Below are 22,060 nucleotides of genomic sequence, written 5' to 3' on the forward strand. Positions count from 1 at the left end.
CGTCTGTGAAGGAGAGAAGGGCAGTGGACGTACTATGGTGGGGCCTAAAACCATGTTGTGAGTCTAAGAGTAAGCTATTTTGCAAGAGATGATATAAGAGTTGATGGTGTATGCAACGTTCCATAATTTTAGATAGTGGAGATGGAAGGGCTATAGGCCGGAAATTAGAAAGTTCATTAGAGTTACCTCCTTTATGGAGAGGAATGATATGGGAGACTTTCCAGCAGGATGGGATAGTAGATTCGGTTATTGTTCTGTTAATTAAGATGGAGACTGGGTAAGCTAGTTCTGCTGCTGCTAGTTGAAGATATTCAGCTGGTAGTTTGTCGGCTGAAGGGGTGCAAGGTTTAAGTTTAGAGAGTAACTTACGTATGTAGGTTATAGAGACTGTATTAAATTTTAGTGTGGGGGTGCTATTTTGAGAAGAGGTCTTTTGAAGGGAAGGGGGGGGGAGTCATGGTGTTTTCTAGAGAGGCGACTGTTTCAGAGAAGAAGTTGTTGAATGTATTGGCTATTATATTGGGTTGGGTCTGAGCTAGGCTAGCTGGTGTGGGTGTTTTGGTATTCCCTGGATGGAGCAGTTTATTGATTCCTGACCAGAATTTTTTGGGGTTGTGATTTTGGTTTTGTTGATACTGAAGGTAATATTTTTTTTTATCAAGATAGGTGAGTTTCTTTGTAGTATTTCTCAGGTGTTTGAAATTTTGATGGTCAGTTGGGTTTTTAGTGGTTCTCCATTTTGTCCATAATTTATTTCTAGCTAGCATTGTTTGTTTTTTTTGGAAAGCCAGGGGGCTGCTTTGGAGCCTATTCTGATTAATCGAGAAGGGGCATGATGCTGGAGAATTTGTAGGAAAGTGTTATTGAAATGGGTAACTGCTTCGTCAAGTGGGAGGTGTTTTAGAGTTGACCAGTTATATTCTTTGAGTTCATTAAGGAAAGACAGGTTAAAATTTGTTTTGTTACATACAGTACGATAAGTAGCCTGTTTGGGATTGTTGTATTTTTGTTTAGTGATGTAGGTGAGGAGATGGTCGCTGATATTGTCAGGGAGTATTCCAGTTTTATAAGAGAGAGGATTGTTGTTGATCAATATCCAGTCCAGGATGGCTTGTTTATTGGTTGATTTGTGTATTCTAGTAGGGGAGTTTATGGTTTGTTGAAAGTTAGAGATTAAGGTGAATGGTAGGTTTGGGAGAGATGCAGGAGTTCCAATCAATATTAGTCTCCTAAGATTATGGTTTCTTGAGGAAAGCTACAGGAGACCCAGCTAAGAATATTTTCAAGTGTATTTAAGTTATTGCCTGGACGGATGTAGGAGCATATTGTATAAATGGCTTTGTTCTTATTAACTTGGAGTTTGCTACAGAGTATTTCAGCATTGGCTGGGGAGGGAGGCAGGGAGTCAATTAAGGCTACTTGCAGTTGGGATTTGTATAGTAAGGCCACTCCCCCACCCTTTTTGTTAAGACGATCTTGCCTGAAGGTGCTATAGCCAGGGGGAGTGATTTTGTTGTCTTTGGTACCTGGTTTAAGCCATGTTTCAGTGAGACAGAGAATATCAAAAGCATAGAAGTCAAAGCATGGAGTTGTGTGATTTTATTGTTGATGCTACGAATATTTAGGTGTGCTATAGAAAGGGAGTTAGTAGAGAAAGGTGAACTGAAGTTATTAGCAGCTTGGTTAGAAAGGGTGTGGCTGAGAGGATTATTGGGGCCAGGGTTGGGGTGGATGTCCCCGTGTGTCAGTAAAAGTGTTTGTGGGATTGGAAATGTCTTTGAGTTTTTGCAGGGTATTAGATAAAACTGTCTAGTGGTTTGAAACCTGTTACGGTGTAATTTGTGGTAGAGAGGGGGGAGGTAGGGACAGGATGATAGGATATTAATATATGTTTGTTCAGCTAGAGGAAGTATAGAGGTTTTGTGTTTAGCTAAATTAGGGGATCTGCTAAGGATAAGATATTCGTAGGAAGTAAGAGTATAGTAAAAAAGAAGGATGTTAAGGAGTAGCAGAAAATAAATTAGTTTAAGGCTTAAAGGCATGGTTTTAGTGAGATGAGATTAGCAAGTTTGGGAAAAGGCGGAATTAGGATGGTGGAGAGTGGGATGTGGCAGTTAGATAGGAATCTGGAGAGAGGGTGTGGCGGTAAGATTGGAGTATTGGGTTAACAAGTGAGAGTGGGGCAGGAAATGAGATAGGATGTGAGTAAATTGGAGGTGTGGCAGAGGAAGTATAAAGGTAGGGCCCCTGGGGGTGGGAAGGTAGGGCCCCTGGGGGTGGGTGGGATTTGGGTGTAGGGAGGGGAGCGGAGTGAGCGGAGCGAACGGAGGGGGAAGAGCCAGTGAGGGGATCAATGGCAGTAAAACAAACAGAGAAGAAGAGAGAAACACTGTATATGGTGTAGGGTAAGAGTAAACTATAGGGTAAAATGCAGGGAGGAAATGTGGTGGGTTGGGGAGAATAAAATAATTGTATAGTAGCCAAGTGAGGTAGCAGAGGTGGTAGCAGTAGATTGATATAGAGGGGTTAAGACTTAGGGGATAGCAGGAAGCAGAGGTCTACTGTGAGGATAAGGGAAATAATGTCTTCTTATAAACAGGGCGCTACCTAGTGGCCATGTCTAGGAATGATGATAGACAGAGCAAGCAGAGAGTTCACCAAAGTGAATTGTCTAGGTAGGGGGGAGAGTTGCCTCAAGGACAGAGATGATGAAAGGAGGGAAAGAGAAGGAGAATTAATTGCTACTGGAGGGGGGGGAGTAGGCTGCTGGTTAACTTGGGAGGGAAGTCAAATAACCTGGAGAATAAAGTTAAACAATACAATAGTAGGACATACTTTCCAAAAAAGGTCTACTCTGTGTAGACAGTCGTAGTGGGGAGGACGTATAATCCTATTCAGGATTGTGTTCCTTAGTATGAAGTCCACAGGGCCTCTTTAGCAAGGGTAAGGACAGGAACGCAGGTGTACACGGTTTCCAAAAAGGTCTACTCTGGGTAGACAGTCTTAGTGGGGAGGACGTATAATCCTATTCAGGATTGTGTTCCTTAGTATGAAGTCCACAGGGCCTCTTTAGCAAGGGTAAGGACAGGAATGCAGGTGTACACGGTTTCCAAAAAGGTCTACTCTGGGTAGACAGTCTTAGTGGGGAGGACGTATAATCCTATTCAGGATTGTGTTCCTTAGTATGAAGTCCACAGGGCCTCTTTAGCAAGGGTAAGGACAGGAACGCAGGTGTACACGGTTTCCAAAAAGGTCTACTTGAACATAAGTTGTAGGCAGAATGTGATTACATTGTGAGCACATACTACCGGCTGTCAACTTACCTTGTATCCTGCACTTGTTACTTCTTTCCAGGATGCCTTTTAAATTCTGACCTCTCCTGTACACTCAGTTTGGACGGTCCCTCAGGGCATTACCCAGATTTTCCTGTAGAATATATTCCCAATTTTTTTCTGACATTGTCCTGGATTATCATCATATCCCTTGAAAAGACAGTTACAAGGGGACAAAAGGGGTTACCTCGTCCTGATACCAGATTATTACCATTGTTGATGTTATTGTCATTGCTACTGTCTCTACAGTTATTACTACTTGTACCGGACATGTCCTGATTAACTGCCCCTTGTACATATACCTGAGACTTGCTCACTCCAATTTCTTCATATTCACTACCATTTGTATTCATGTCCAAAATACGTTTGTATACTAAAGTTTGCTGCTTGTGAATAACTTCACTCTGGATATTATCAATCAACCCAGGTGGGTAACCTCTCTCCTTAAACATTCTAGTCATTTTTTCACATTCATCCAGAAAGTCTTCGTATTCCGAGACCATGCGGGCAGCTCTAACTAATTGCCCTTTTATAATCCCCCTTTTTATATGTAAGCGGTGATTACTGGTGAAGTGCAAAATACTGTTAGAGTAGGAAGTTTTTCTGAAAATAGTAGACTTTATACCCCTTCATACCTTTTAGAGACCATCACGTCCAAGTAGGATATTTTATTACAATCATATTCGTAAGTGAACTTCAAAAATTCCGTACTCACATTAATTTATTCCAAAAATTTGGGAATCCAATCACATGGTCCATTCCATGCTACAAATCGTCTAAATATCGAACGTATAAGGACATATGTTTGTAAAAAGGGGATGGGAATAATATTTTCTCCCACTAGGCCATCACTATATTGACAAAGAGGGCCACATGGCCGACGCCATGGCCACAACCTCCACTTGTTTGGAATAGTGGCCTTCAAAAAATATATAATTATTTTTTAATACTGTTTCCATTAATTGTGTGTAAACATTATAGGTTTTGACTGCATCTTGATCCAATCAAAATTCCCCCATCAAAAATTCAGAAAACCGATCTAATCCTGTCTCATAGGGAATACAACTGTACAAGTCTTTAACATCTATTGTTAAAAAATGCCCTCACTAAATTGATCTAACTTATTACACCTTTCCAAAAATTGCCAGGAATCACAACAAATATGAGATGCCCCTGACAGCCCCTGCTTGATTTTAGAGTCCAAGTATTTAGCTATATAACTTGTCTTGGACCACCCTAAATCAACTATCAGGCATAGTGGGGGATTAGTCCAAGTCCTTGTGAATTTTCAGAATTCTGAAAATTGAAGGAGTTTTTGGATGTTCAGTCACCATGTAATTATATTCATCAGTCTCTATTTGACCTTGCTTCACCATGTCAAATAATTCCCAATCTATCCTACTGTAAGAAATGTTCACCTCATTTACTGACGCCTCACAGTAAGTATCACTATGTAGCATATTGAGCATTTTTTTGCATATAATCATCTTTAGTCATAATGACAGTTCCTCCCCCTTTACCCAGTTGCATAAATCTTAGGTCAACATGTTTAAGCTCCATCAAAATGACATTCTCTTCCTTAGTTAAATTATTACCCATCTCATTATTATTTAAATATTGTCGAAAATCTGTTTCACAAGCTAATTCAAAGCCTTGTAGTACTGGATGTACTTAAGGGTTATATGTACTGGGCATCTTCATACCTTTAACATTGTGTACGTTGTTATTAGAATAAAATATATTTTAAGTTTATATTTCTCACATACACCTTCAAATCACGTATTAAATTTGTAATATCAGTTTTATTTCCTGGTACAGAGTTTACCCCCCTTACACAACAAATTAGCATGTTCACAAGAAAAATCTATGTCAGTATAATTATACACACTAAAATCATTTGCTGTATTCAAAATAATTTTGAATACAGGTGTAACAGTCACCTCTGAAACTTGTTCATGTTGTTGGGAGGGCCCCTCTTCCATTTCCCTGATACATATGGGCTCCAATTCCCCTGCCTTCGATTTCTCAGTCTCTCCGACCTCCTCACAACTGGTGAATCTAAAGGATCTTCAGCTTCATTGTTAGTATTCTGCCCGTTTGTAACTGCTGTACCAGGCCCATCATTCACTGAATAGCGGTTTTCTTGCATTGCTGGTGGCGGTGGATAAGCCGTACTGCTCTGGTAAGCTTGTCTGTCCCTGTCGAGCTTTTTAGTTTTCCGATTCGAAATGGATGCCACCATACCATCCACTTCCCTAATCACAGCCTCATACTGTGCCTTGCAATTATTGAGAAACCCTGACTTGTGGATTAAAGTATCCAATTCCCTGATCTCAGCATGTAGAGAATCAAGCACTGTTTTGTTGTGCTTAGATAAAAGCTCCATGAGCTCACATCCGTGCCAGTCGAACATACTAAGCAGTTCCAAAAGTAGGGGTGATTGCTCCAAATGTGGGGGTGATGGCTCCAGCAAACCAGTAGGGTATCTTCAATTCCTTAGTCCTTTTGGGACTTGTTTTAGTTTCAAACATTCCGAAAAGTATATATTTTCTTGTATCTTCTTATACCGAGTTAGTTTCTCCTGGAATTCATTCAGTTTAGAAACAATAGAAGCGTTACCTCCTGTCCATCGTGGCAGTTACATCCTTACACAACCAGGAATCAAGTGTAGATAATAGCGGTCTCCCTCCGTTTGCTGGAATACTGGTATTGTTCCCAATTTCACTAGATGTTGAAGCCACTGCATTCTGAAATCCAGACCCATGCTCATTCCCCAGTTGTTTCGATACTTCCAGGGGTGAGCCGATAGTCCACATCCGATCAGCCCCCTCCGTTTTCTCCCATAGTTTTTGGAAGCAGCTGCTGAACTAATACTGTAAGATTCTTCACTGACTCTGATAGTGATCTAAATTCAGCATGTGTAACACCAACTTCTTGGTTGTTGTCTTCAGCCATTGTGCTCCGACCTCTTGATACTTGTAAAACCAGCCTGATGCAGCCTGTGCTCATTTATTTTATTCCTGAGCGCAAGCTTGGACACAGCATCCCAGATGGCATTCCTTTCACCAGAAAAACAGTCCTACCTGACAGCCTACTTCTCTCAGCTAGCCACCAAGACCCAGTTATCCACAAGGAAAATCCTGCAACCTTTTTAGGGTTCATGGCTTCTTGCATTCTACTCGTTCCATATGCCAGACTGCATATGAGGAAACTACAATGGTATCTAAAAAGCTTTTGGTATCAGCACTCTCAAGACCTGGAAACTCTTATACCATTGATACCTTGCTTAAGGAAAGATTTTCTTTGGTGGGCAGCAGCATGCTACCAGAACAAGCGGCTTCCCTTCTCACAACCCCATGCCACCCAGTCCCTCACCACAAATGCATCAGACTATGCCTGGGGTGCACACCTGGACAGCGGGTGCATTCAAGGCCAATGGAGCCCAAATCAAATACATCTGCACATCAACCAGAAAGATGTTAGCTGTTCATCACGTCCTGACAGCTTTCAGACCCCTACTCTCCCTGGGATCTCTACTGATCAAAACAGACCACCACGGTAATGTGGTATATTAACAAGCAGGGAGGGACTCACTCTTATCCTCTGTGCAGGCTTGCCATGACCCTTTGGCCCATGGCCTCAGCCATGCAACTACACCTGTTAGCACAATTCCTCCCAGGCTCTCTCAACTCTCTGGCAGACAACTTGAGCAGACACCTGCTAGACCCACATGAGTGGCAGCTAGACCAAAGGACCTTCACCCTTGAAACCCAGAAATGGGGCACCCCAAAGGTTGACCTCTTTGCTTCCACTCCAATCATCAGCTCAACAAATTCTGCACCAGAGAACCTCACAGCAAGGCCTGGAAGGATGCTCTGTCCTTCCAGTGGGTAAACCTCTTGGTCTATGCATTTCCCCCTCTACCACTCATTTGAAGGGTACTGCTCAAAATAAGGGAGGAAAAACCGAGGACAATCCTGATTGCTCCAGACTGACCACACCAGCAGTGGTACCCACTGCTGCGCTGCCTGTCACCATGGCACCTACCTCAGATCCCAACACTCTTGACCCAGAGGAATGGAGAATTCATGCATCCCCAGTTGCAGACCATCAATCTGGCAGCCTGGCTTATTCCCTGACCTCTACCCAAGCTGCCAGTCTAAGCAAACAAGTTCAAGATGTTAAAGTTCTAGATGTTATACGTGAGGCCAGACGCCCCAGCACTAGAAAGTCTTATTCTGACAAGTGGAAAAGGTTTTGCACCTGGATCCAGGCTAAGGGAGCTGGAATGGCACAGCCCTCCCTACCTATCATCCTGGATTACCTGGCTGACCTACTACACAGGGGTCTATCCTTCTCTTCTATTAAAATTCATGCCTCTGCCATCTCTGCTCGTTTCAGCATAGAGCCACCTCTTTTATCACACCCTCTCATCAAACAGTTCCTAAGAGGGGCTAACAACTTGAGGCCACCCAGAAGAGCTCCTACCCCAGCTTGGGACCTAAACTTTGTCTTGGAAAAACTCACCCTGCCCCCCTTTGAACCTGCAGCTTCAGCAGAGTTAAAATTTCTCTATTGGAAGACAATCTTGCATCTGGCCATCACTTCAGCTAGAAGAGTATCAGAGCTACAAGCACTTATGGCTGTAGAGCCCTTCATTATTTTCCATGATGACAGGGTCTCCACCAGGACTAACCCATCCTTCATGCCAAAAGTGGTGTCCAGTGTGGCTCTCCCCCAATCCATTCATTTGCCCACCTTTCTCCCTAACCCAAAAAACAAGGGGGAAAGGATTCTGCACACTCTAGATGTGCACAGACCGTTCAAATTCTACCTAGACAGGACTAAATCTTTTAGAAAAAGTGATCAATTGCTAGTCAGCTTTGCCACAGGAGCGGAGAGCAAGGCCATATCCAAACAAACAATTTCCAAATGGATAGCACACTGCATCCATTTCTGCTACAGATAGCACGGGGACCCCCCCCCCCCCAAGGGGGTCAGGACACATTCCACCAGAGCAACCTCCACCTCTGCAGCTTTCCTTTGAGGGGTCCCCACCAGGGACATCCTGGAGGCTGCAACATGTAATTCTGTACATACCTTCACCAAGCATTGCCACCTGCCTATCTTCTCCATATCCAGGGCAGGCTTTGCCACCGCAGTCTTGCAGGGCATCCTAGCTAGCCCCCAGTCTTCTTGACTGCCTCCACCCTTTTCTTTAGCTTTGGGAATCAACCCAGATGTGATGACTGCAACAGTGAAGCGTGAAGAACATAGTACAGTTGTGTGCACTTAGCATAAATGTAGATGTTAGTGTATTCACTGATGCATTTCTGTTTTCTCTCCCTCCATCCCCCTTGTTTTGTCTCTCTCCTTACAAGGAATTTTTGGTATTTACCTTCTACTGGTTGTAAGCTGCGGTGGTGGTGCGGTAGCGTTGTCGCCTCACAGTAAGACATCCTGTTCGATTCTCAGCTAAAGCGTTTTCTGTGTGGAGACGTGTGTGAATGGGCGTACCTTCGTTGAAGGTTGTGCGTCAGGCCTGGCAAGTCTGTACGTAAAAATCTACTGCCAATCATTAGTGGACCAGAGTTCCGCTGTGGCGACCCCTAACCGGGAAAAGCCGAAAGATGACAACTTTCTACTGGTTGTGTTCTTCCACCACAACCTAGCTCCCTATTGTGGGGGCTCCTGACAGGGCAAGAAAAACTGATGTAATGACGTCGGCTGCCTGTTTTTATACCACTGACTACTTGACATCAGTCCTGGAGCGACAGCAACTGATGCAGGAATACTAAGCCTCTGGTATTCGGGCCGACTGAGGGCTACTCTGTCAGGGATAACCCAAATGCGATGACTGCAACGGTGAAGACACACTAAGATCTACATTCATGGTAAGTACACAACCGTTCTTTCTCACAGCTCATGGCCAAGTCCTTATAAATGTGTTGTAGTATTGCTCAGTGTTTGCTCCGCTCATTTCATTGTTTGCAGTTTGTCTGTGAATATTCACTTTTTGTGGTTGACCATTACTTCTGGGACTTTTATTTTTGTGCTTTTCCATCTGAATTATGTTCTTTTTAGACATTATGCTGTACTTTTGTATTTCATGGTAGATGCTGAAATTATCTGTAGCCTATTTTAATCTGATTATACAATCATTTTGTTCTTTTATTCTTGGGCATTGCAAAATATCTAGTTGTGGTAGTAAAGAATCCGAATACATGTGCCAAGCAAGTCCTTAGGAGCAGATGTCCTTCAAGAATGCAACTGCAGTCATAACATATGGGTTGTCCTGCCTCAGGCAGCCCTCGGTCGGCCGGATTCCAAAGTCTGGGTCCGACGTCGGCTGATGTCGCATTTCTCTCCGACGTCAGAGCGGCTGGAGTACATAAGCATCAGCCGACGCCATCTTCTTCAGTCTTTCTTGCCGCGCGGTGCCCGAAGCAGAAGCAGTTCGCAAGTGCCGGTCGGTCAGCTCCTGTATTCTTCGAATCCGAAGTCATCAAAAAAGCTAAGTACCCCGTTGGGGACTTTTTCTTGCCTCAGCCGATGTCAGAAATTACTGAAAAAGTAAATAATTGTTTGTCTTGTGGTAAACAAATACCTCATAAGGATTTCCACTCTTACTGCCTTCCTTGCCTTGGCCCAGACCACGACGTCTCAGCCTGTGCCGCCTGTGCTCGCTTCAATAAGCGCACTCTCAGGCGCCGGGCGGAGTTCGCTGAAGACTTTTTCGGTGAAAAATTAGATTATACAATGCCGTCGGAACTACCGACATCGCAGACTCCTAAGAAACGAAAAGACCGGGACCGACATCCTCGGTCCGCGTCTTCCACCGACACCACGCCAAAACCTACCGCGAGTGCCCCGGTTCCCTCTGAGGCGGTTATTTCACCGCTCCGAACCGAAGACACCGCATTACCGATACCTCCGATACCAGAGACCACACCAACGCCAGTTATTGATTTCCCCCGGATACTGAATCCGAGGAAATGCCCAAGACCATTGCTGTGGATAAGGTCACTCCTGCACGTGGAGCTGCTAGGCCTCCCATGTCCATGTCTATCAAGGCCTACACACGTGCTAAGGCAGCCAGCAAGACCAAGCACTTTACTGCTAAAACCTTACCTCAGCCTACTCCTGAAACACAAATCATGACTATGGCCACAGACTTAATTTCCATGATCTCAGAGGTTCCCAGGCCCATCCAGAGAGAGGATCCCAGCCTCCTTCTGATGAGGCCCCGGGTTGAACACTCCGACCCTCTCCCTTCAGATGAAGATTCTGAGGACTCTGTTCACTCTGATAGCCAGGAAGAGCCCTTCCAGACCTATGAGGACTCGGATGCAGAGGATTCCATCCCCTCGGCCTCCCCTCCTGAGGATATTTCTTTTGGGGAAGTTCTACATTCCATGAGGGAACATTTTAAGTGGCAAGGCCAGGAATATTCTGAATCCAGAAAGCGCCTTCATGCCTTCCTTAAAAAGCCCCAACACAGGCCCTTAGCTATACCTCCTGTGCTTGATGTTTTGGATGATCTATACTCTGACTCCAGTGTTACCCCTGATACTCTTCCTCCTGCTCCTGCCAAGCCTGACAGATACTGTAGGGTCCCAGAAACACATTCTCATTTATTTAGGGCCCATGCTGTTGATTTAGAAACAATTTCACAGGGACCGAAAGGGGTTTCAGCTACCACCTCCAAAAATCCCTTACCTTCCAACAGGGAAGCTAGGTCATTAGAGAGATGGGGGAAGAAGGTCTACACCTCCACTACTTTATCTATGAGAGCTCTCAATTGTCTCTTTCATATGTTTCAATATCAGGATTTCCTGTTAGATGATTTACAGAAAACATTGGCCTCTCCTGAACCTTTAGATAGGAAATCTTTGCAGGAGGCTGTACATAATTCTCAGCAAGTTAGCAATCACTTTCTGCAGTGTGGATATGATGCATTGGAAGCTTCATGTAGGGCAGCTATGACAGGGGCGGTCATTCGTAGACATGCATGGTTAAAAGAACAACCTCTACCAGATCATGTTAAGGCAAAACTTCTTGATGCACCCTTGGAAAAGAACAAGCTTTTTGGTGCTAATGCTAAAGACGTGTTAAAGTCCATCGAGGAAAAAGCCAAGTCAGTTCAGACAGTCAAAGATTTCCTCCAGGTTCAGCCTCCCAGATTTAGCAGAAATTGGCCTTCAAAAAACTGGTCCTTTCCTAATCCTGAAAGATTTCAAAGGGGTAAAAGCAGGCGTGGCCGAGGAAGAGGACAATACAGAGGTTCCTACAGGGGACGACAATGGCAACCAGCAAACCAAAGAAGTGACGCAGGGGTTTCTCCTGCCCCCACAGGGACAATCTCAATGACTTTCCTCTACTACTGCTGACCAAGGAGCAAACAGAAGCTCCTTTGGGCGGAAAATTATCTCTGTTTTCAGACAATTGGCACAGATTGACAAAGGACAAATGGATTTTGGACATTATAGACCAAGGTTACAGGTTCCACTTTCATACCTTACCAAGAAAACAAGGCATGCCAAACCTACCACAAAACCAGAGGGCAGAGGCTATCAAGCAAATTTCTCTGCTTGCTCACATCAAAGCAAAAGAAAAAGTTCCACAACAAGAACAAGGCCAGGGGTTTTACTCAAGACTGTTCCTTGTTCCAAGAAAAGAAACTCAATGGAGACCAATACTGGATTTGTCCGCATTAAACGCTTTTCTCATAGTACCAAAGTTCAAAATGCTGACTCTACAGCAACTCCTTCCCATGCTGGGCCAGGGGTCTTGGCTGATTACTCTGGACCTAGGCATACCTGCATGTCCCTATCAGACACAGCTGCAGAAGATACCTCAGATTTCTTGCAGGGCCAGAGCATTATCAATTCTCAGCATTGCCATTTGGCTTCTCTACTGCGCCCAGAGTATTCACGAAATGCCTGGCTTCAGTAATTGCTCATTGCAGGCTCCAGGGGATCCAAATTTACCCGTACCTGGATGACTGCCTCATACAAGCGGACGACAAATTGATTTTGACAAAAAACTTGAACTATGTCATACAATTGCTACAGGCTCTGGGATACACAGTCAACTTCCAAAAGTCAAGACTTCAGCCATCCCAGCAAATAACCTTCTTAGGAGCCAAACTAGACACAGCCTCTCAAATGGCTTACCTGACAGAAGACCAGCAAAAGAAGTTAACTCATTATTTCAAAGGTTTGGCAAAGCTCACCCAGATGACTGCAAGGAGATTCCTACAGGCCCTGGGTTACATGGCATCCTGCATTCTCCTGGTTCCATTAGCAAGACTACACATGAGAAAGCTACAATGGTACCTAAAAAGCTTATGGTCTCAGCACAGCAACAACTTAGAGGCAACCATACCGCTCATTCCATGCCTACAGAAGGAATTTCTATGGTGGGCCTCGGTAAGCCAGGCAAACACAGGTATGTCATTCAAAAAACCTCAGATAACACAGACCATGACCACAGACGCCTCAGACCTTGGATGGGGGGTGCACATGGAGGGCAGATGTATTCAAGGACAATGATCTCCAAAGGAAACACATCTGCATATCAACCAAAAAGAAATGCTGGCAGTAATGCATGCCATCGAGGCCTTTCGTCAACAGCTTCAGCAAGGCCACCTGCTAATACGGACAGACAACACCACTGTGATGTGGTACGTAAACAAGCAGGGGGGCACCCATTCTTACCCCCTTTGCAGACTGACAATGAATCTTTGGGAAAAATCACTGAGCCTAAACATACAGTTGCAATCCCAGTTTGTTCCAGGCAAAGACAATGTGCTGGCGGACAGCCTAAGCAGGAATTTCCTAGACCCCCACGAGTGGAGGTTACATCCAGAAATCTTCATACGACTCACCTCGACATGGGGCAGGCCAGAAGTAGACCTATTTGCCTCCCACCTCAGTCATCATCTACAAAAGTTCTGTTCAAGGACATATCATCCAGAAGCATGGAAAATAGATGCTCTCTCATTCAACTGGAACTTCCTAAAAATCTATGCATTCCCACCTCTGCCACTGATGACCACAGTACTACTAAAGATCAAAGCAGAGAAGCCCAAGGGGATCCTAATAGCTCCAGACTGGCCAAGATAGCACTGGTACCACTACTACGGAGCATATGTCACAACAAAAAGTGGGCCCTTCCCCAATGGCCCCAACTTTTGACTCAACACAACTTTGACAGTACACCCCAACATTTAGACTCTACAGCTAACAGCGTGGGAGATCCCATGAATAACCTCAATCTATCTCTCTCCAAGGAAGTTCAGAGGATACTAACAGAAGCCCGAAGACCATCCACCAGAAAGGTTTACTCAGCAAAATGGAAGAGATTCAGCATTTGGAATACCAGCAAGGGTCATGATGCATCATTATTGAGCATCCCTCATTCTGGAATATTTGGCAGATATGCTACAGAATGGACTCTCATATTCTTCCATAAAAATACATGCTTCAGCTATTTCAGCTAGATATAACACTGATCCACCTGTGTTTTCACATCCTTTAAGGCAATTCCTTAGGGGAATCAAGAATATAAAGCCACCAAGAAAGGCTCCAGTACCAGCTTGGGACCTCAACTTTGTCCTAGAAAAAGTGACTCTACCTCCCTTTGAGCCAGCAGCTTCTGTGGACTTACAATTTCTCTCATGGAAGACAGCTTTCCTGTTGGCAATTACCTCAGCAAGAAGGGTTTCGGAACTACAGGCCCTAATGGCAATACCACCATTCATAGTCTTTCACAGAGACAGGGTCTCCTTACGAACCAACCCTACCTTTATGCCAAAAGTGGTATCTAGGGTTTCTTTGAATCAAGCCATTCACCTGCCTACTTTCTTTCCCAATCCTGAGAACAAAGGGGAAAGACTGTTGCATACCTTGGACTTTCACAGACAACTTCGCTACTACCTGGACAGAACCAAGACCAGTAGGAAGTCTGATCAGCTTTTTGTAGCTTACGCCCCTAGAGTACAAGGAAAAGCAATTTCCAAACAGACTATTTTAAAATGGATTGGACATTGCATCAGATTCTGTTATTCCTTCCATGGAAAGAGTGTACCAGCCAATGTCAGACCACACTCCACCAGAGCTACAGCCACCTCAACAGCATTCTTAAGAGGGGTGCCTACAATAGACATTCTAGAAGCTGCTACATGGAGCTCCGTGCATACATTTTCCAAACACTACAACCTTCCTCTATATTCCAGATCCAGAGCAGGCTTTGCTTCTGCAGTCCTGCAGGGATTGATAGCTACACCATCCTTTTCTTAGAGCATTCCACCTCCCCCAGCTAAGCTATGGTATTCAACCCATATGTTATGACTGCAGTTGCATTCTTGAAGGACATAGTACAGTTTTGTACCTACCATAAATGTAGATGTCCGATAGATATGCAACTGCAGTCGGGTTTTCCCTCCCTCCTTCCCCTCTATGCCTTGGGTCCACTCCTATCCCTGTTACCATTAGCTGGGGATATCTGTTATGGTGTATCTGTTTATTGCTTATTTATTTGTCTGGAAATCTGTTTTTCTTCCAATTTGATTACAGCCTTCCTTGGAGGGCACCTGGCATCTGGGGCAAGAAACACTGAAGAAGATGGCGTCGGCTGATGCTTATGTACTCCAGCCGCTCTGACGTCGGAGAGAAGTGCAACATCAGCCGACGTCGGACCCAGACTTTGGAATCCGGCCGATCGAGGGCTGCCTGAGGCAGGACAACCCATATGTTATGACTGCAGTTGCATATCTATCGGACATCTACATTTATGGTAGGTACAAAACTGTACTTTTTGCATCTTCATCCTATTTCCATATAAAACTTTTCAGTAACTGATCAGCTGGTCTCTCTGTTAGGAGCCCAACTTGACTCTTGTCTTAAAGAGGAAGCTGTTAAGGGCCTTTGGGAAAGACATCTGCATGGCTGTTTGTTTCTCAGGGAAACACTAGAGGTTAAGACCCAGTCTGCATGTAATCTTCTCTGAAATGAATATCGTTTTCGATGGTTTTGCTTTAGATTGTCATATTTTCCTTTTATCACAAGAGTATTTTGATTGGTAGGTTTGTCAGATGTCTGCAAGCAGCACATTATGAGCTAAGCCTTATCTTACTGCCTTCAACTCCAAACTGCTGTGTTCCTTCTTGCCAGCTAACTCAATAACATGTATCCCACTTTGAATGCATCAGGCCAGTGCTATGTAATTTGGTGCTAGTGTCATGAGGGGGACTCATCCCTTGCATCTGGGGACTTAAGTGCCACAGTCTGCACATCAGAATGTGTCAGAGCCCGTCTTTATCCCTCATCAATTTTGTATGTTATTGTGTTGTTAGCAGGTGTGCGAGTCTGCTGTCATAGATTGCAGTATGCCTGATATGGAGTTCCCTCTGTGTGATTTAAATTAAGGCTACAGTGTACATTACTAATTTTATCATATATGTTTGAGCTGCCTGCACAACCCTCCCCTGAACCCTAAGGGCCGACCTTTGTGTTTTCTGCAGGAAGTCTTCTGTATGTCACCTTAGAGCTGTTCTGTGTAAGTCACCTTGCACTTCCCATTCAAGAGGGGAAGGCTGGTGAAGTCTGTTAATTCCTCCCATTTCCAGCTACTTGAAACCATTTTGCATGTACTTCAGGTAAGGTTCTGTCACTCTACACCACAGTCAACTGTTGTTTAAATTCCTTGTCATTAACGGCAGCAGTAGGTGTAACTCGAAAAGTAGTCCTAGTTTGCAGAACCTTAGAACTGCTGTTTCTGAAGGAAGAGGGAGGAGAAACAAAGTAGTTGAAGCACTTTATCATATGAAAGTAGCAGAAATGTTTAGTTGGTAAGTCATAGCCCTATCTAAAGAAAGGGGGTATGTGTTATCTGAAATGCATTGGTTTTCTATGGCTTGTGTATGGTGCAGAAGCTAGGATACTGGAGGAATGTTTTGTAGACCAAGTTAATTAGAAAGAAGTCCATAACGGTAACACAGTATTTTGGTTTATTTCACAGTTTTACCCTACATTTCCTCCCACCGTGTCTGGGATCCAGCCAGTTCTACCCACTGCTGTTCCATTTGGTTCCTTGCAAGGAGGAGCCTTCCAGCCTAAGGTAAACCCTAGTGTATTGTTCATGACTGGATTTTTTGTGTGTGTATATGTTTCTGTATTCTGGATTAGAGCTCTAAACAAGACAGGCACTGAAAGGGTTACGTTCTCCACTGCTTATTGAATTTGCTTTGACAAAACATTGGTCACATGAAGAGTGACTGACAACATTTCAGCATCTGCTTTTCAGCCATTTTTTCTGGCTTTTTGTATTTAACCTAAGATGTAGGTTCATAGGACGTTACTAGGCTAATGGCCCTAGGGCCTTTACAAGCCACGCCATGTTATACCTGTCTTCCCTAATTGACCTTGGTTAGATGGTCGTTAATTGCCAGGTGAGTCTATGATCAGCACCAAATGCCCCTGCCTATGAGAGATATAGGTGCCACCCCTGGGGATAGAGTTGTTGTTCATAGGTGAAATACTCTGCTAAGTGCCCAGAAGGGACATTTTAAGCATAGCCAATAAAATGAGGTCAGAATCAAACCCTGTATGTTGTTGTCCGTGAGGTAAATATGTTAACCATTATGCCAATATCTTCCTGAGGAAAATTATTATCTTTCTTGTTATTCATTTCGCTGTTGCACTTTTGACTGATAGTTAGATGACCAGTTTTAAGGTTAATAATTGTCTTCTAAGTACCGGTTTGCAGCCTGACTCCCCATCCCCCACTCTGAGGTGAACTTCTCTAGGGTTGTGAATGCAGTAGCTGCTTCAGCAGTGGTCCATGAATTTCAAAAAGGGATCCACTGTGGTGGTTTGGTTTTCTGGTGCAGAGGGATAGAGCCCTGGTTGAGATCCAGGCAAACAGGGATGGAGCCCTGGTCGAGATCCAGGCAAACAGGGATGGAGCCCTATTCGAGATCCAGGCATGCAGGGATGGAGCCCTGGTCGAGATCCAGGCAAACAGGGATGGAGCCCTAGTCGAGATCCAGGCATGCAGGGATGGAGCCCTGGTCGAGATCCAGGCATGCAGGGATGGAGCCCTGGTCGAGATCCAGGCATGCAGGGATGGAGCCCTGGTCGAGATCCAGGCATGCAGGGATGGAGCCCTGGTCGAGATCCAGGCAAGCGGGGATGGAGCCCTGGTCGAGATCCAGGCAAGCGGGGATGGAGCCCTGGTCGAGATCCAGGCAAGCGGGGATGCAGCCCTGGTCGAGAGCCAGGCAAGCGGGGATGCAGCCCTGTTCGAGAGCCAGGCAAGCGGGGATGCAGCCCTGGTCGAGATCCAGGCAAGCGGGGATGCAGCCCTGGTCGAGATCCAGGCAAGCGGGGATGGAGCCCTGGTCGAGATCCAGGCAAGCGGGGATGGAGCCCTGGTCGAGATCCAGGCAAGCGGGGATGGAGCCCTGGTCGAGATCCAGGCAAGCGGGGATGGAGCCCTGGTCGAGATCCAGGCAAGCGGGATGGAGCCCTGGTCGAGACCCAGGCAAGCGGGGATGGAGCCCTGGGCGAGATCCAGGCAAGCGGGGATGGAGCCCTGGTCGAGATCCAGGCAAGCTGGGATGGAGCCCTGGTCGAGATCCAGGCAAGCGGGATGGAGCCCTGGTGAGATCCAGGCAAGCGGGATGGAGCCCTGGTGAGATCCAGGCAAGCGGGATGGAGCCCTGGTCGAGATCCAGGCAAGCGGGGATGGAGCCCTGGTCGAGATCCAGGCAGCGGGGATGGAGCCCTGGTCGAGATCCAGGCAAGCGGGGATGGAGCCCTGGTCGAGATCCAGGCAAGCGGGGATGGAGCCCTGGTCGAGATCCAGGCAAGCGGGGATGGAGCCCTGGTCGAGATCCAGGCAAGCGGGGATGGAGCCCTGGTCGAGATCCAGGCAAGCGGGGATGGAGCCCTGGTCGAGATCCAGGCAAGCGGGGATGGAGCCCTGGTCGAGATCCAGGCAAGCAGGGTGTGACTAGTGGCACTGGAGGAGCCAGGCAAGGAGGAGGGGTGGTGAAGGGGCAAGACCTGTGGAGTTTGCATGCACTCAGAAGTGTAGAAGGCAGCGGGCTTTACTTGGTGGAGACCAGAGAGACCGTTGCTTTGCCCATGAGGGGATGTACACGAGATGTGGAAGTGAAGGGATAGCTACCTGAGACAGCCCATCCCATGCCCCTTCCTAGCACCTCATGGGGTGCGAGCAAAGGTTAGGGATGGGGTAGGAACAGTAAAAACTTTGACCCAAACATTATGGCTGCCTGGATGATGGCCCTCACTTCTTAAGGAACAAATTGGCTGATGGACTAAGAGAATGTCAGATGGCCTGCAGACAGTGAGTTCAGAAAGCTGCCAAAAAACACTAAAAGGGGGGAGTTCTAAGGTGGCTGTGTCCAGGAATCTCATTTACAGTAACAGAGAAGAGTACTCGACTGTCAGCTACCCTGACTGCTTCAGCCCTCAACTGCCAGTCTCGTATGCTAAAAGTCCAGTAATCTCTGGAACTGTTTTTATAAACTCACCAGTTGCTCGTCTGTTAGGTGTAGACTTTTGGGAAGCAGCAAGTTTTAAATTTGCCACCAAAGCCAAATCCTTCTCCCTTCATTTGTTAAATTGGCTTGAACTCACTAACTATCTAGACTGTCTCCAAATTACTACGGCCCACAGAGTAATATTTCAACCTACTAAATGCCCTGCACTAACCAACACCCTACAACCTTACACCACACACACAACTTTGAGATCCACTCACCAAAACCTAATCACGGTCTGTAAACCCAACCATCCTGCTGGTCAGCTTCTATTATCCTTTTCCTTAGCCAAGAAACGGAATTCTTTTCCTTCCTCACTAAGGACTTGGGAAAACTTAGATAACTTTAAAACTCTGCTACATTCCTACCTTTCCTCTAATTGGAAATGCAACTGCACTCTCCCCACCTAGCCTACTAATCACCCTACTCCATCCTGAATTAAACTCGTGACTAATTCTGAATGCAAGCTAATCTAACATAAATGTACGTATTGTAAATAGCTCATTCCACCTTTCCTCTGTACTTCAACTAAGTCATTACTCTCTTTCAATGAAGTCACTACTGCCATCTTAAATGTTTAAGTGCTATGTAACCAAATAATTATTCCTGTTCTCTAACATGAAATGTAATTGTAAAATTGTAAATGTGTTTACTTTACTATGATTGCATCTGTAACTTAACTATGTAATGTGGAGCTTTTCTCCCTGGGCCTCTACTGAAAATGGGCTCCCCGAGCCCAGTGGACCTCTCCGGTCATCAAACTTGAAATAAATTGAGTGTAAAGGGGTAAGCTGCTCTGCCCCCACCCTCCCAAGCCCTGTCTGCCTCCAAAGTTAGTGTATTTCCAAATGCAGTCTGTGTGTTTCACATTGGAATACACGTACAGGCCTTCAGTTGTTGGTAGCTGAACAGTAATTGGTGAAAGATAATTGGAAACTCTTCTTCACAAGTCGAGATAGCAGTCAGCGGAACTAGAAGACAGGCACCTGGAAGTAGAAATGCTTGAGTTGCACATCCTCAATGCCTGTATTCACAGACAATGCCATAAAACATGTGTATGATGCCACTGCATGCATCCTGCTCAACATCTACTTTGGGATCAGTGATTAGTAGATATGCCTGGATGAGAACTCAGCCCTTATTAAAACATTGAAAGCAGAGCTTTTTGATGTCCCACTAGGTAAGTAGCCCCTAACAAAATAGATATTTAACAAATTAAAGAGAGAGAGAGGAAGAATAGACAGCCCTGTAAAGATTTGATGTCCTCCTATTCCTATGTTGCAGTGTCCCACATATGGGTTTACCATTCTTTCACGTGCATCTGGCCAGTATTCCAAAGTTTTTCAGTCTCTCCTGGTGCATCAGACATCTGACGTGGCTGACAGAAATGTGGGCCATAAAAGTGACATCTGCGCGCACCAGCCCTCAGAGCTCTTCAGCCACCAGTCGTACTCCAGGTGTTCCTGCTTACCGCTGACATCGGATAAAATAATTCATGTAAGTACTCCATTGGGGAACCTTTCAGTCCTTACTTTAACATTTGTTCATGTCATCCGGAAGGAGCAAGTGTAAGTATGGCCAGCAGATTCCCCGCAAAGATACGCACGATGAGTGCCTTTTTAGCTTAGAAAGGGAACACTTCACAAAAACTGCCCTATCTGTAAAACAGTTCATCCCTAAAACCATACATCACCCCTTACAGGCCCTTAACCTTTACCTCAAAAACCAACGTCTTAAGCAACTCGCTCTAAGGATGGTGCCCCAACAGAACGGCCTAAGAAAAGGCCCAAAACCACACGGCCTTCTCCTTCAGCTGCACCTCTACCTTCCGTACCTCCGTCTGTGGTTGACATCGCCCTGGTAGAGGAATAGTCTCCCGCCAGCCAGTATAAAGCGAGTACCCATGAGGAGGCCACACAATCCTGAGCGGGCAGCACATGCTTAGAGGCTTTACCGGCACCTGCTTTAGATGTCGAGGGGGAACCTACTTTTCTGTGGGTTCTTCGGAACACACTGACCCTATTTTTGTCTCAGGCCTGAGGTCCTCACCAGTTTGGATGCTTGTGAGGCCTTTAAAGAAAAAACAAAAAAAGCAAGCACCTTTCTCCAATGCTTGAAAGCACCCCAGATTGGCAAGCTTTTCACCAGGCTATCTTCAATGCCTTCATCTCCTTACGGCCTATCACTGTTGAGAGCCCTGCTGTAGCCCCTCCACTCCTCAGCCCTAGGCCTCAGATGTCTGCCAGGGAGGAAGAGGAGGAATTTTTCTGATTCCTCAGAGGACTCCCTCTCTTACACCACCCAGATTTCCTCTCCCCTGGGGTATGGCTCCATTGACCCTGACTCACCAGGTGAAGACTTAACTTTACAGAAACTGGGAAAAATGAGAGACCACTTTCAGTGGGAATCCTCTGTCATGACCAAAGTAGAAAAGAGGTTTTATGACCTCATACAGATGAACTCCCCCAGTCTGTCTGCAGTTCCATCCATTCTGCCTGCCTTCTTGTATGCCTTCTCATCTGCATTCCTCAATCCTGACTCTCGGCCTCCTGCTCCTCACAGACTAGACAGGCTGTACAAAGTGCCTGAAACTGAAAAATTCCTTAAGTGCCCACCTGCTGACCTACCCACTATTTCCATTGCTACTGATAGAGCTACCAAACTTCTCCCTACTACTACCTTGGTTCCTGCTAAGGGCAGTAAGACTACGGAACGCCTAGGCAAGAAAATTTACATGTCTGCCACTCTGTCCTTCAGGCCCACTAACTACCAGACGCATATGGCCAAATACTCTCTAGCCCTGCTAGAGAAAGCCACTAAAGATTTGGCTGACATCCCAGACTCTCCAGCCAAAGCCTCTTGCTTCTCTCCTAGCTTTCACCTCCCAGGTGAACAGACATTCCATTAGATGTAGCTATGATGCAGTAGAGGCTTCCGCTAGGTTGACTGCATCAGCCTCTGCTCTTAGAAGGTATGCCTGGCTTTGTCTTCACCCTCTGCCTGATGACTTCAGGGCGAAACTTGATGTACCCCCTTAGATCTCTCTGCATTATTCAGTTCCAAGGTGGCAGATCTCTTCAAATCTTTACAGCAAAAAGGAAAAGTAATGCAGGACCTTAAACACCTGCTAAATATTCTTCGTGTTTCACTGTTGCAG

General features: G+C 45.5%; 1 protein-coding gene across 5 annotated transcripts in view; it reads left to right on the plus strand.

The window, feature by feature from the left end:
- FBRS (fibrosin) overlaps nt 1–22,060 on the plus strand; it is a 1,655,257-nt gene that overhangs the window by 972,991 nt on the left and 660,206 nt on the right. For all 5 annotated transcript variants that reach the window (XM_044086630.1, XM_044086634.1, XM_044086633.1 and 2 more), the window contains one exon: nt 16,356–16,454. In XM_044086630.1, coding sequence (XP_043942565.1) covers nt 16,356–16,454 — 99 coding nt within the window. The remainder of the gene's footprint in view (nt 1–16,355; nt 16,455–22,060) is intronic.

Source organism: Protopterus annectens, chromosome 10.part0 (genome assembly GCF_019279795.1).
Source record: "Protopterus annectens isolate FY-2018-M chromosome 10.part0, PAN1.0, whole genome shotgun sequence".
Lineage (NCBI taxonomy): Eukaryota > Metazoa > Chordata > Ceratodontiformes > Protopteridae > Protopterus > Protopterus annectens.